This window comes from Protomyctophum parallelum (assembly GCF_964188405.1).
Source record: "Protomyctophum parallelum genome assembly, chromosome: 4".
Taxonomy (NCBI): Eukaryota; Metazoa; Chordata; class Actinopteri; order Myctophiformes; family Myctophidae; genus Protomyctophum; species Protomyctophum parallelum.
The window spans coordinates 57,241,201-57,256,200 of NC_139700.1; the positions used below are offsets into that span (position 1 = coordinate 57,241,201).

The window sequence follows — 15,000 nt, forward strand, 5'->3', positions numbered from 1 at the left end:
AGCTATAAGGTCACAATGAATTTAAATGCATTATTATATTCAGGACTAAAGATATAAGATCACAATTCATTTAAATTAAATATTATATTCAGGACTAAAGCTATAAGATCACAATGAATTTAAATTCATTATTATATTCAAGACTAAAGCTATAAGATCACAATTAATTTAAATTCATTATTCTATTCAGGACTAAAGCTATAAGATCACAATTAATTTAAATTCATTATTCTATTCAGGACTAAAGCTATAAGATCACAATTAATTTAAATTCATTATTCTATTCAGGACTAAAGCTATAAGATCACAATGAATTTAAATTAATTATTATATTCAGGACTAAAGCTATAAGATCACAATGAATTTAAATTCATTATTATATTCAGGACTAAAGCTATAAGATCACAATTAATTTAAATTAATTATTATATTCAGGACTAAAGCTATAAGATCACAATTAATTTAAATTCATTATTATATTCAGGACTAAAGCTATAAGGTCACAATGAATTTAAATTAATTATTCTATTCAGGACTAAAGCTATAAGATCACAATGAATGTAAATTAATTATTCTATTCAGGACTAAAGCTATAAGATCACAATTAATTTAAATTAATTATTCTATTCAGGACTAAAGCTATAAGATCACAATTAATTTAAATGAATTATTATATTCAGGACTAAAGATATAAGATCACAATGAATTTAAATTCATTATTCTATTCAGGACTAAAGCTATAAGATCACAATGAATTTAAATTCATTATTATATTCAGGACTAAAGCTATAAGATCACAATGAATTTAAATTAATTATTATATTCAGGACTAAAGCTATAAGATCACAATGAATTTAAATTAATTATTCTATTCAGGACTAAAGCTAAGATCACAATTAATTTAAATTAATTATTCTATTCAGGACTAAAGCTATAAGATCACAATTAATTTAAATTAATTATTATATCCAGGACTAAAGCTATAAGATCACAATGAATTTAAATTAATTATTCTATTCAGGACTAAAGCTATAAGATCACAATGAATTTAAATTAATTATTCTATTCAGGACTAAAGATATAAGATCACAATTAATTTAAATTAATTATTCTATTCAGGACTAAAGCTATAAGATCACAATGAATTTAAATTCATTATTATATTCAGGACTAAAGCTATAAGATCACAATGAATTTAAATGTATTATTCTATTCAGGACTAAAGCTATAAGATCACAATTAATTTAAATTTATTATTCTATTCAGGACTAAAGCTATAAGATCACAATGAATTTAAATGTATTATTCTATTCAGGACTAAAGCTATAAGATCACAATTAATTTAAATTAATTATTCTATTCAGGACTAAAGCTAAGATCACAATTAATTTAAATTAATTATTATATTCAGGACTAAAGCTATAAGATCACAATTAATTTAAATTAATTATTATATTCAGGACTAAAGCTATAAGATCACAATTAATTTAAATTCATTATTCTATTCAGGACTAAAGCTATAAGATCACAATTAATTTAAATTAATTATTATATTCAGGACTAAAGCTATAAGATCACAATGAATTTAAATTTATTATTCTATTCAGGACTAAAGCTATAAGATCACAATTAATTTAAATTAATTATTATATTCAGGACTAAAGCTATAAGATCACAATTCATTTAAATTCCTTATTATATTCAGGACTAAAGCTATAAGATCACAATGAATTTAAATTAATTATTCTATTCAGGACTAAAGCTAAGATCACAAGCTAGAGACAGAGAGTAGCCTTAATTCCTACCGCAGTTTCACTTTGCACCACGTGCACTGATGCACGTGCAGCGTGTACCAGCAGGCCGGGTGATAATGGAGGGGTGTGTGATCGATTAGCTCCGTTACTCTCCGGCCTGCTGACCACTAATACGACTCATAATGGAGGAGTTTGTCAAACACCACGGCTGACAAAGGCAGCAGAGCTCCACAGCCTACAGGTAATGACAGCCTGCTGCTGCCACAGCCTGGGCCATGCCAGGGGGGGAGGGTGTAGCGGTGGGTAAACAGCCTGGGCCATGCCAGGGGGGGAGGGTGTAGATGTGGTTAAACAGCCTGGGTGATGCCAGGGGGGGAGGGTGTAGCGGTGGGTAAACAGCCTGGGTGATGCCAGGGGGGGGAGGGTGTAGATGTGGTTAAACAGCCTGGGTGATGCCAGGGGGGGGAGGGTGTAGCGGTGGGTAAACAGCCTGGGTGATGCCGGGGGGGGAGGGTGTAGATGTGGTTAAACAGCCTGGGTGGGAACCCATGTTGTTGTAACATTACGTCATGCTTTAGCTATTGAAAAATAGCAGACCTACAAGCTCATAGCGCGCCACCGAGTGGCGCGCTACGAGCTTGTAGGTCTGCTATTTTTTTAAAGTCGAAGAACGGTTGCCATAGAAACATAGCTTTTTCAGAAAACTGTCAATTTCAAACAGACATTTTTAGAATCTGATCTCAGGTCAGAATGGGTTAAACAGCCTGGGTGATGCCAGGGGGAGGGTGTAGCGCTGGTCAGCCTGTGGTCAGTCTGTGGTCAGCCTCTACACAACACACAGTCATACATACGTCAGAGTGCAGAGAGTGATTACTAGACCGCTCAGTGTGTCACTTTCAAACAGCTGGCTGGGAAGAAAGGAGAGCTCATTGAAAATGAACTCCACGTTTGCAAGGCCCTTTAGAATGATCAACTGGACAGCTGTGCAGGAAGGAAGGAAGGAAGGAAGGAAGGAGGGAAGGAAGGAAGGAAGGAAGGAAGTGGGTAGCCGCTGTGTCGCCTCACAGCTATAGAAGGTCCCGGGTTCGATTCCCGCATGTTCTCTGCTCCACGCCATCAGTGCCCATACCCTATAGGTGGGGTTGGGGAAAAGGACCTTTCTGTGTGGAGGTCACATTTCCATGGTAGAGGGGGGGTCCCCGGACCCCTCACCTCCCCAGTATAAAGGTCATAAGGTTACCATAGAGTCCATCTGGACCGTGCTCCCCAGTAGAGGGGTCCTCAGTAGAGGGGTCCCAGTAGAGGGGTCCCAGTAGAGGGGTCTAGGGGTCCTCAGTAGAGGGGTCTAGGGGTCCCAGTAGAGGGGTCTAGGGGTCCCAGTAGAGGGGTCCCAGTAGAGGGGTCTAGGGGTCCTCAGTAGAGGGGTCTAGGGGTCCCAGTAGAGGGGTCTAGGGGTCCCAGTAGAGGGGTCCCAGTAGAGGGGTCGAGGGGTCCCAGTAGAGGGGTCCCAGTAGAGGGGTCTAGGGGTCCCAGTAGAGGGGTCTAGGGGTCCCAGTAGAGGGGTCTAGGGGTCCCTGTAGAGGGGTCCCAGTAGAGGGGTCTAGGGGTCCCAGTAGAGGGGTCCCAGTAGAGGGGTCTAGGGGTCCCAGTAGAGGGGTCTAGGGGTCCCAGTAGAGGGGTCTAGGGGTCCCAGTAGAGGGGTCCCAGTAGAGGGGTCGAGGGGTCCCAGTAGAGGGGTCTAGGGGTCCCAGTAGAGGGGTCTAGGGGTCCCAGTAGAGGGGTCTAGGGGTCCCAGTAGAGGGGTCTAGGGGTCCCAGTAGAGGGGTCTAGGGGTCCCAGTAGAGGGGTCTAGGGGTCCCAGTAGAGGGGTCTAGGGGTCCCAGTAGAGGGGTCTAGGGGTCCCAGTAGAGGGGTCTAGGGGTCCCAGTAGAGGGGTCCCAGTAGAGGGGTCTAGGGGTCCTCAGTAGAGGGGTCTAGGGGTCCCAGTAGAGGGGTCTAGGGGTCCCAGTAGAGGGGTCCCAGTAGAGGGGTCGAGGGGTCCCAGTAGAGGGGTCCCAGTAGAGGGGTCTAGGGGTCCCAGTAGAGGGGTCTAGGGGTCCCAGTAGAGGGGTCTAGGGGTCCCTGTAGAGGGGTCCCAGTAGAGGGGTCTAGGGGTCCCAGTAGAGGGGTCCCAGTAGAGGGGTCTAGGGGTCCCAGTAGAGGGGTCTAGGGGTCCCAGTAGAGGGGTCTAGGGGTCCCAGTAGAGGGGTCCCAGTAGAGGGGTCGAGGGGTCCCAGTAGAGGGGTCTAGGGGTCCCAGTAGAGGGGTCTAGGGGTCCCAGTAGAGGGGTCTAGGGGTCCCAGTAGAGGGGTCTAGGGGTCCCAGTAGAGGGGTCTAGGGGTCCCAGTAGAGGGGTCTAGGGGTCCCAGTAGAGGGGTCTAGGGGTCCCAGTAGAGGGGTCTAGGGGTCCCAGTAGAGGGGTCTAGGGGTCCCAGTAGAGGGGTCTAGGGGTCCCAGTAGAGGGGTCGAGGGGTCCTCAGTACTCACCATAGAGTCCATCGGGGCCGTGCTCCCCGGTCGAGGGGTCCCAGTAGAGGGGCCTGGGGGTCCCAGTAGAGGGGTCTAGGGGTCCCAGTAGAGGGGCCTGGGGGTCCCAGTAGAGGGGTCTAGGGGTCCTCAGTAGAGGGGTCTAGGGGTCCCAGTAGAGGGGTCTAGGGGTCCCAGTAGAGGGGTCTAGGGGTCCCAGTAGAGGGGCCTGGGGGTCCCAGTAGAGGGGTCTAGGGGTCCCTGTAGAGGGGTCTAGGGGTCCCTGTAGAGGGTCCCAGTAGAGGGGTCTAGGGGTCCCAGTAGAGGGGTCTAGGGGTCCCAGTAGAGGGGTCTAGGGGTCCCTGTAGAGGGTCCCAGTAGAGGGGTCTAGGGGTCCCAGTAGAGGGGTCTAGGGGTCCCTGTAGAGGGGTCTAGGGGTCCCAGTAGAGGGGTCTAGGGGTCCCTGTAGAGGGTCCCAGTAGAGGGGTCTAGGGGTCCCAGTAGAGGGGTCTAGGGGTCCCTGTAGAGGGGTCCCAGTAGAGGGGTCTAGGGGTCCCTGTAGAGGGGTCCCAGTAGAGGGGTCTAGGGGTCCCTGTAGAGGGTCCCAGTAGAGGGGTCTAGGGGTCCCAGTAGAGGGGTCCCAGTAGAGGGGTCTAGGGGTCCCAGTAGAGGGGTCTGGGGGTCCCAGTAGAGGGGTCTAGGGGTCCCAGTAGAGGGGCCTGGGGGTCCCAGTAGAGGGGTCTAGGGGTCCTCAGTAGAGGGGTCTAGGGGTCCCAGTAGAGGGGTCTAGGGGTCCCAGTAGAGGGGTCTAGGGGTCCCAGTAGAGGGGCCTGGGGGTCCCAGTAGAGGGGTCTAGGGGTCCCTGTAGAGGGGTCTAGGGGTCCCTGTAGAGGGTCCCAGTAGAGGGGTCTAGGGGTCCCAGTAGAGGGGTCTAGGGGTCCCAGTAGAGGGGTCTAGGGGTCCCTGTAGAGGGTCCCAGTAGAGGGGTCTAGGGGTCCCAGTAGAGGGGTCTAGGGGTCCCTGTAGAGGGGTCTAGGGGTCCCAGTAGAGGGGTCTAGGGGTCCCTGTAGAGGGTCCCAGTAGAGGGGTCTAGGGGTCCCAGTAGAGGGGTCTAGGGGTCCCTGTAGAGGGGTCCCAGTAGAGGGGTCTAGGGGTCCCTGTAGAGGGGTCCCAGTAGAGGGGTCTAGGGGTCCCTGTAGAGGGTCCCAGTAGAGGGGTCTAGGGGTCCCAGTAGAGGGGTCCCAGTAGAGGGGTCTAGGGGTCCCAGTAGAGGGGTCCCAGTAGAGGGGTCTAGGGGTCCCAGTAGAGGGGTCGAGGGGTCCCTGTAGAGGGGTCTAGGGGTCCCTGTAGAGGGGTCCCAGTAGAGGGGTCGGGGGGTCCCAGTAGAGGGGTCTAGGGGTCCCAGTAGAGGGGTCGGGGGGTCCTCAGTACTCACCATAGAGGCCATCGGGGCCGTGCTCCCCGGTCGAGGGGTCCCAGTAGAGGGGTCTAGGGGTCCCAGTAGAGGGGTCCCAGTAGAGGGGTCTAGGGGTCCCAGTAGAGGGGTCCCAGTAGAGGGGTCTAGGGGTCCCAGTAGAGGGGTCGAGGGGTCCCTGTAGAGGGGTCTAGGGGTCCCTGTAGAGGGGTCCCAGTAGAGGGGTCGGGGGGTCCCAGTAGAGGGGTCTAGGGGTCCCTGTAGAGGGGTCTAGGGGTCCCTGTAGAGGGGTCTAGGGGTCCCAGTAGAGGGGTCTAGGGGTCCCTGTAGAGGGGTCCCAGTAGAGGGGTCGGGGGTCCTCAGTACTCACCATAGAGGCCATCGGGGCCGTGCTCCCCGGTCGAGGGGTCCCCAGCGCTCCACATCAGGAAACGCCCCCCTCCTCGGGGGGGCATGTTCCACTCGGCGCCCGACCTCAGGCGACCTCCGGAGAAACTCCTCAGGGCGTCACACCAGGACGTGGAAGGACCATATATGGAGCTGCCGTCCATCCACGCCGTCACCAGGTTCACCTGGATGGATGACATCATCGTGAGATCATGATGACATCATCATGATGATGACATCATCATCCTCCGTTATTTGACTTGTCTAGCCAAATCTGTCATTTCCTGAAACTTAACCGATTCAGAACGGGAACCCCGTTTGGGGTTTTAAGGATTATGTCATGCTTTAGCTATTGAAAGATAGCAGATCTACAAGCTCGTAGCGCGGCACCGAGTGCCACGCTACGAGCTTGTAGATCTGCTATTTTAGAAAAATCGAGAAAATGTAAAATCTTTGAATATATATTGTTTCAGGGTGAACGTTTTTAACTCAAATCTTTGCTTCTGGGGGGGTATTACTACTAGTATTACTACTATTACTAGTAATAATAGTAATAGTAGTAATATTAAACCTGTGTTAACTATATTAAACCTGTGTTAACTATATTAAACCTGTGTTAACTATATTAAACCTGTGTTAACTATATTAAACCATGTGTTAACTATATTAAACCTGTGTTAACTATTTTAAACCTGTGTTAACTATATTAAACCTGTGTTAACTATATTAAACCTGTGTTAACTATTTTAAACCTGTGTTAACTATATTAAACCTGTGTTAACTATATTAAACCTGTGTTAACTATATTAAACCATGTGTTAACATAGTAAACCTGTGTTAACTATTTTAAACCTGTGTTAACATATTAAACCTGTGTTAACTATAGTAAACCTGTGTTAACTATATTAAACCTGTGTTAACTATATTAAACCTGTGTTAACTATAGTAAACCTGTGTTAACTATATTAAACCTGTGTTAACTATATTAAACCTGTGTTAACATAGTAAACCTGTGTTAACTATAGTAAACCTGTGTTAACTATAGTAAACCTGTGTTAACTATTTTAAACCTGTGTTAACATATTAAACCTGTGTTAACTATATTAAACCTGTGTTAACTATATTAAACCTGTGTTAACTATATTAAACCTGTGTTAACTATAGTAAACCTGTGTTAACTATTTTAAACCTGTGTTAACATATTAAACCTGTGTTAACTATATTAAACCTGTGTTAACTATTTTAAACCTGTGTTAACATATTAAACCTGTGTTAACTATAGTAAACCTGTGTTAACTATATTAAACCTGTGTTAACTATATTAAACCTGTGTTAACATAGTAAACCTGTGTTAACTATATTAAACCTGTGTTAACTATAGTAAACCTGTGTTAACTATAGTAAACCTGTGTTAACATATTAAACCTGTGTTAACTATATTAAACCTGTGTTAACTATATTAAACCTGTGTTAACTATATTAAACCTGTGTTAACTATATTAAACCTGTGTTAACTATATTAAACCTGTGTTAACTATAGTAAACCTGTGTTAACTATATTAAACCTGTGTTAACTATAGTAAACCTGTGTTAACTATATTAAACCTGTGTTAACTATATTAAACCTGTGTTAACTATATTAAACCTGTGTTAACTATATTAAACCTGTGTTAACTATATTAAACCTGTGTTAACATAGTAAACCTGTGTTAACATAGTAAACCTGTGTTAACTATATTAAACCTGTGTTAACATAGTAAACCTGTGTTAACTATATTAAACCTGTGTTAACTATATTAAACCTGTGTTAACTATTTTAAACCTGTGTTAACATATTAAACCTGTGTTAACTATAGTAAACCTGTGTTAACTATATTAAACCTGTGTTAACTATATTAAACCTGTGTTAACTATATTAAACCTGTGTTAACTATATTAAACCTGTGTTAACTATATTAAACCTGTGTTAACTATAGTAAACCTGTGTTAACTATATTAAACCTGTGTTAACTATAGTAAACCTGTGTTAACTATATTAAACCTGTGTTAACTATATTAAACCTGTGTTAACATAGTAAACCTGTGTTAACTATAGTAAACCTGTGTTAACTATAGTAAACCTGTGTTAACTATTTTAAACCTGTGTTAACATATTAAACCTGTGTTAACTATATTAAACCTGTGTTAACTATTTTAAACCTGTGTTAACATATTAAACCTGTGTTAACTATAGTAAACCTGTGTTAACTATATTAAACCTGTGTTAACTATATTAAACCTGTGTTAACATAGTAAACCTGTGTTAACTATATTAAACCTGTGTTAACTATAGTAAACCTGTGTTAACTATAGTAAACCTGTGTTAACATATTAAACCTGTGTTAACTATATTAAACCTGTGTTAACTATATTAAACCTGTGTTAACTATATTAAACCTGTGTTAACTATATTAAACCTGTGTTAACTATATTAAACCTGTGTTAACTATATTAAACCTGTGTTAACTATAGTAAACCTGTGTTAACTATATTAAACCTGTGTTAACTATATTAAACCTGTGTTAACTATATTAAACCTGTGTTAACTATATTAAACCTGTGTTAACTATATTAAACCTGTGTTAACATAGTAAACCTGTGTTAACATAGTAAACCTGTGTTAACTATATTAAACCTGTGTTAACATAGTAAACCTGTGTTAACTATATTAAACCTGTGTTAACTATATTAAACCTGTGTTAACTATTTTAAACCTGTGTTAACATATTAAACCTGTGTTAACTATAGTAAACCTGTGTTAACTATATTAAACCTGTGTTAACTATAGTAAACCTGTGTTAACTATAGTAAACCTGTGTTAACTATATTAAACCTGTGTTAACTATATTAAACCTGTGTTAACTATATTAAACCTGTGTTAACTATATTAAACCTGTGTTAACTATATTAAACCTGTGTTAACTATAGTAAACCTGTGTTAACTATATTAAACCTGTGTTAACTATATTAAACCTGTGTTAACTATATTAAACCTGTGTTAACTATAGTAAACCTGTGTTAACTATATTAAACCTGTGTTAACTATATTAAACCTGTGTTAACTATAGTAAACCTGTGTTAACTATATTAAACCTGTGTTAACTATAGTAAACCTGTGTTAACTATATTAAACCTGTGTTAACTATAGTAAACCTGTGTTAACTATATTAAACCTGTGTTAACTATATTAAACCTGTGTTAGCTATATTAAACCTGTGTTAACATATTAAACCTGTGTTAACTATATTAAACCTGTGTTAACTATAGTAAACCTGTGTTAACTATATTAAACCTGTGTTAACTATAGTAAACCTGTGTTAACTATATTAAACCTGTGTTAACTATATTAAACCTGTGTTAACTATTTTAAACCTGTGTTAACTATAGTAAACCTGTGTTAACTATTTTAAACCTGTGTTAACTATATTAAACCTGTGTTAACTATAGTAAACCTGTGTTAACTATAGTAAACCTGTGTTAACTATATTAAACCTGTGTTAACTATTTTAAACCTGTGTTAACTATAGTAAACCTGTGTTAACATATTAAACCTGTGTTAACTATATTAAACCTGTGTTAACTATTTTAAACCTGTGTTAACTATATTAAACCTGTGTTAACTATAGTAAACCTGTGTTAACTATAGTAAACCTGTGTTAACTATAGTAAACCTGTGTTAACTATAGTAAACCTGTGTTAACTATAGTAAACCTGTGTTAACTATATTAAACCTGTGTTAACTATAGTAAACCTGTGTTAACTATATTAAACCTGTGTTAACTATTTTAAACCTGTGTTAACTATATTAAACCTGTGTTAACTATATTAAACCTGTGTTAACTATTTTAAACCTGTGTTAACTATATTAAACCTGTGTTAACTATAGTAAACCTGTGTTAACTATAGTAAACCTGTGTTAACTATAGTAAACCTGTGTTAACTATATTAAACCTGTGTTAACTATAGTAAACCTGTGTTAACTATATTAAACCTGTGTTAACTATTTTAAACCTGTGTTAACTATATTAAACCTGTGTTAACTATTTTAAACCTGTGTTAACTATTTTAAACCTGTGTTAACTATATTAAACCTGTGTTAACTATATTAAACCTGTGTTAACTATAGTAAACCTGTGTTAACTATTTTAAACCTGTGTTAACTATAGTAAACCTGTGTTAACTATATTAAACCTGTGTTAACTATAGTAAACCTGTGTTAACTATAGTAAACCTGTGTTAACTATATTAAACCTGTGTTAACTATAGTAAACCTGTGTTAACTATTTTAAACCTGTGTTAACTATTTTAAACCTGTGTTAACTATTTTAAACCTGTGTTAACTATTTTAAACCTGTGTACGGGGGTTGTTGGGGCTCTGGCTGGACTCCTTGTCCCAGGGTCCTCTCTGGAAGGGCAGCAGAACGTGACCCTGAGCCGTGGGATCGAACACGGGGTCTCCTCTGGACACCGGGATGTTCATGAACTCTGGAGGACAGCCCGGAGCTCTGGAGTTGAAGATCTCAAAGGCCACGTGGTACCCTGTTAAAACACAGAGCTCTGGAGTTAAACCTGTTAAAACACAGAGCTCTGGAGTTGAACCTGTTAAAACACAAAGCTCTGGAGTTGAACCTGTTAAAACACAGAGCTCTGGAGTTGAGCCTGTTAAAACACAGAGCTCTGGAGTTGAACCTGTTAAAACACAGAGCTCTGGAGTTGAACCTGTTAAAACACAGAGCTCTGGAGTTGAACCTGTTAAAACACAGAGCTCTGGAGTTGAACCTGTTAAAACACAGAGCTCTGGAGTTGAACCTGTTAAAACACAAAGGCAACATATTGCCCTGTAATATTGAATGAATGAATGAATGCATGAATGAATGAACGACTGAACGAATGAATGAATGAATGAATGAGTGAATGAGTGAATGAATGAATGAATGAATGAATGAATGAATGAATTAATTAATTAATTAATGCATGAATGAGTGAATGAATGAGTGAATGAGTGAATGCGTGAATGAATGAATGAATGCATGCCGTACCAAAGAACACAGACAGGACGGTCTGGTGAATGAATGAATGAATGAGTGAGTGAATGAATGAATGAATGAGTGAATGAGTGAATGAGTGAATGAGTGAATGAATGAATGAATGAATGAATGCATGAATGAATGAGTGAATGAGTGAATGAGTGAATGAGTGAATGATTGAATGAATGAATGAGTGAATTAATTAATTAATGCATGAGTGAATGAATGAATGAATGAATGAATGAGTGAATGAATGAGTGAATGAGTGAATGAGTGAATGAATGAGTGGATGGATGAGTGAATGAGTGAATGAATGAATGAATTAATCAATTAATTAATGCATGAATGAATGAATGAATGAATGAATGAATGAATTAATGAATTAATGCATGCATGAATGAATGAATGAATGAATGAGTGAATGAATGAGTGAATGAGTGAATGAGTGAATGAATGAATGAATGAATGAATGCATGAATGAATGAACGACTGAACGAATGAACGAATGAATGCATGAATGAATGAATGAATGCATGAATGAATGAATGAATGAATGCATGAATGAATGAATGAATGAATGAATGAATGAATGAATGAATGAATGAATGAATGAATGAATGAATGAGTGAATGAATGAATGCATGAATGAATGAATGAATGCATGAATGAATGAATGAATGAATGCATGAATGAATGAATGAATGAATGAATGAATGAATGAATGAATGAATGAGTGAATGAATGAATGCATGAATGAATGAATGAATGAATGAATGCATGAATGAATGAATGAATGAATGCATGAATGAATGAATGAATGAATGAATGAATGAATGAATGAATGAATGAATGAGTGAATGAGTGAATGAGTGAATGAATGAATGAGTGAATGAATGAATGAGTGAATGAATGCATGCCGTACCAAAGAACACAGAGAGGACGGTCTGGTTCCTCTCAGAGGGCTGGTCTGGAGGTCCTCGGGTCACCAGTCGACTGAGGCTTCGAGGGTTTGGAAGGTCTGGTTCCAACAGGGCCTGGTAGACCCCGTCTGAGTAGTGGGCAGGGAGCAGTCTGACTAGCCTGGACCCTGGGAGAGAGACTACAGGTTAACACTGGAGAGAGAGAGAGAGAGAGAGAGAGACCCCGTCTGAGTACCGGGCAGGGAGCAGTCTGACTAGCCTGGACCCTGGGAGAGAGACTACAGGTTAACACTGGAGAGAGAGAGAGAGAGAGAGACCCCGTCTGAGTAGTGGGCAGGGAGGAGTCTGACCAGCCTGGACCCTGGGAGAGAGACTACAGGTTAACACTGGAGAGAGAGAGAGAGAGAGAGAGAGAGAGAGAGAGACCCCGTCTGAGTAGTGGGCAGGGAGCAGTCTGACTAGCCTGGACCCTGGGAGAGAGACTACAGGTTACTACAGAGAGAGAGAGAGAGAGAGAGAGAGAGAGAGAGAGAGAGAGAGAGAGAGAGAGAGAGAGAGAGTGAGAGACACACACACACACACACACACACACACACACACACACACACACACACACACACACACACGTGGGCTTCATTCCCTCCACACTTCCTGTATTCAGTTGTGACAGCTAGTGTTGCCATGTCTGCTCATTATAAGCGACCTTTGGCTTGTTTTTCAGTAAAGTCGCTTGTAAATACATTTTGGTAGTTGCTGGTTGAGTATTTTTGTGTACAGTAGTTGTTTATTTGGCCTTAAGCTTCCTAATGTAGTTTAAACCACTGGTTCCCACATTTCCTCACGTCAGGGAACCCCAGATTAAAATGTAATGGTCCACAGACATCTGACAATAATTTGTACTCGTTTTCACAGACCTGGCCGCTTGTTTATCTTGCAAAATCTGGCAACTGCTCTCATCGGACCATGTATGTACACAGTATAGTATTATGCAAAACACATTAAAATATACATTAAAATATACATGCATGAATTAAAATATACATTAAAATATACATGCATGAATTAAAATATACATTAAAATATACATGCATGAATTAAAATATACATTAAAATATACATGCATGAATTAAAATATACATTAAAATATACATGCATGAATTAAAATATACATTAAAATATACATGCATGAATTAAAATATACATGCATGAATTAAAATATACATTAAAATATACATGCATGAATTAAAATACACATGCATGAATTAAAATATACATTAAAATATACATGCATGAATTTAAATATACATTAAAATATACATGCATGAATTAAAATATACATTAAAATATACATGCATGAATTAAAATATACATTAAAATATACATGCATGAATTAAAATATACATTAAAATATACATGCATGAATTAAAATACATATGCATGAATTAAAATATACATTAAAATATACATGCATGAATTAAAATATACATTAAAATATACATGCATGAATTAAAATACACATGCATGGGTCTGGAGGCCTCTAGCCTATAGCAGGCCAGTCTGGTGCGTCTCAGAGGCCTTTAGCCAATAGCAGGCCAGTCTGGTGCGTCTCAGAGGCCTCTAGCCAATAGCAGGCCAGTCTGGTGCGTCTCAGAGGCCTCTAGCCTATAGCAGGCCAGTCTGGTGCGTCTCAGAGGCCTCTAGCCAATAGCAGGCCAGTCTGGTGCGTCTCAGAGGGCTCTAGCCTATAGCAGGCCAGTCTGGTGCGTCTCAGAGGCCTCTAGCCTATAGCAGGCCAGTCTGGTGCGTCTCAGAGGCCTCTAGCCAATAGCAGGCCAGTCTGGTGCGTCTCAGAGGCCTCTAGCCAATAGCAGGCCAGTCTGGTGCGTCTCAGAGGCCTCTAGCCAATAGCAGGCCATGCAGTCTGGTGCGTCTCAGAGGCCTCTAGCCAATAGCAGGCCAGTCTGGCATGCAGGACAGATAACTTGCGAACAAGAAGTCACTGTTTATCCCATTCTGACCTGAGATCAGATTCTACATCCTGACAGTTTTCTATGTCAGTCGTTCTTCCATTTTTCAAAAATAGCAGACCTACAAGCTGCTATGAGCTTGTAGATCTGCTATTTTTCAATAGCTAAAGCATAACAAAAATGGGTTATAATAACAGCAGGTTGCAAATAAAAAGTGACAACGTTTCGATGTGTACGTCACGTCTTCATCAGGTCATAGGTCATCATAAAGTGACAACGTTTCGATGTGTACGTCACGTCTTCATCAGGTCATAGGTCATCATAAAGTGACAACGTTTCGATGTGTACGTCACGTCTTCATCAGGTCATAGGTCATCATAAAGTGACAACGTTTCGATGTGTACGTCACGTCTTCATCAGGTCATAGGTCATCATAAGTTATATTAGTTTAATAATTAACTTACCGACCGCGCCTCGTTTAGGATATCCCAGGTTGTTGTACCAGCCGTCATAACGAGGAACCTCCCAATTCCTTTCTGACACACACCCTGTTATGAATATATGAATATATTAGTATTATTAGTATTATTATTATTATTATTAATGAATACTAATACACTCTGACACACACCCTGTTATGAATATATGAATATATTATTATTATTATTATTATTATTATTATTATTATTATTATTAATGAATACTAATACACTCTGACACACACCCTGTTATGAATATATGAATATATTATTATTATTATTATTATTATTATTATTATTATTATTATTATTATTATTATTATTAATGAATACTAATACACTCTGACACACACCCTGTTATGAATATATGAATATATTATTATTATTATTATTATTATTATTATTATTATTATTATTATTATTATTATTATTAATAATGAATACTAATACACTCTGACACAGACCCTGTTATGAATATATTATTATTAATGAATACAAATACACTCTG

General features: G+C 40.2%; 1 protein-coding gene across 1 annotated transcript in view; it reads right to left on the minus strand.

Annotated features, from left to right (window-relative positions):
- Positions 1–15,000, minus strand: part of duox (dual oxidase) — a gene marked incomplete at its 3' end in the record, with an annotated part of 91,100 nt that overhangs the window by 74,727 nt on the left and 1,373 nt on the right. Inside the window, exons 2-5 of the mRNA XM_083762620.1 lie at positions 14,478–14,561; positions 12,049–12,213; positions 10,451–10,638; positions 6,044–6,245 (exon numbers count right to left, since the gene is read on the minus strand). Coding sequence (XP_083618746.1) covers positions 6,044–6,245; positions 10,451–10,638; positions 12,049–12,213; positions 14,478–14,561 — 639 coding nt within the window. The remainder of the gene's footprint in view (positions 1–6,043; positions 6,246–10,450; positions 10,639–12,048; positions 12,214–14,477; positions 14,562–15,000) is intronic.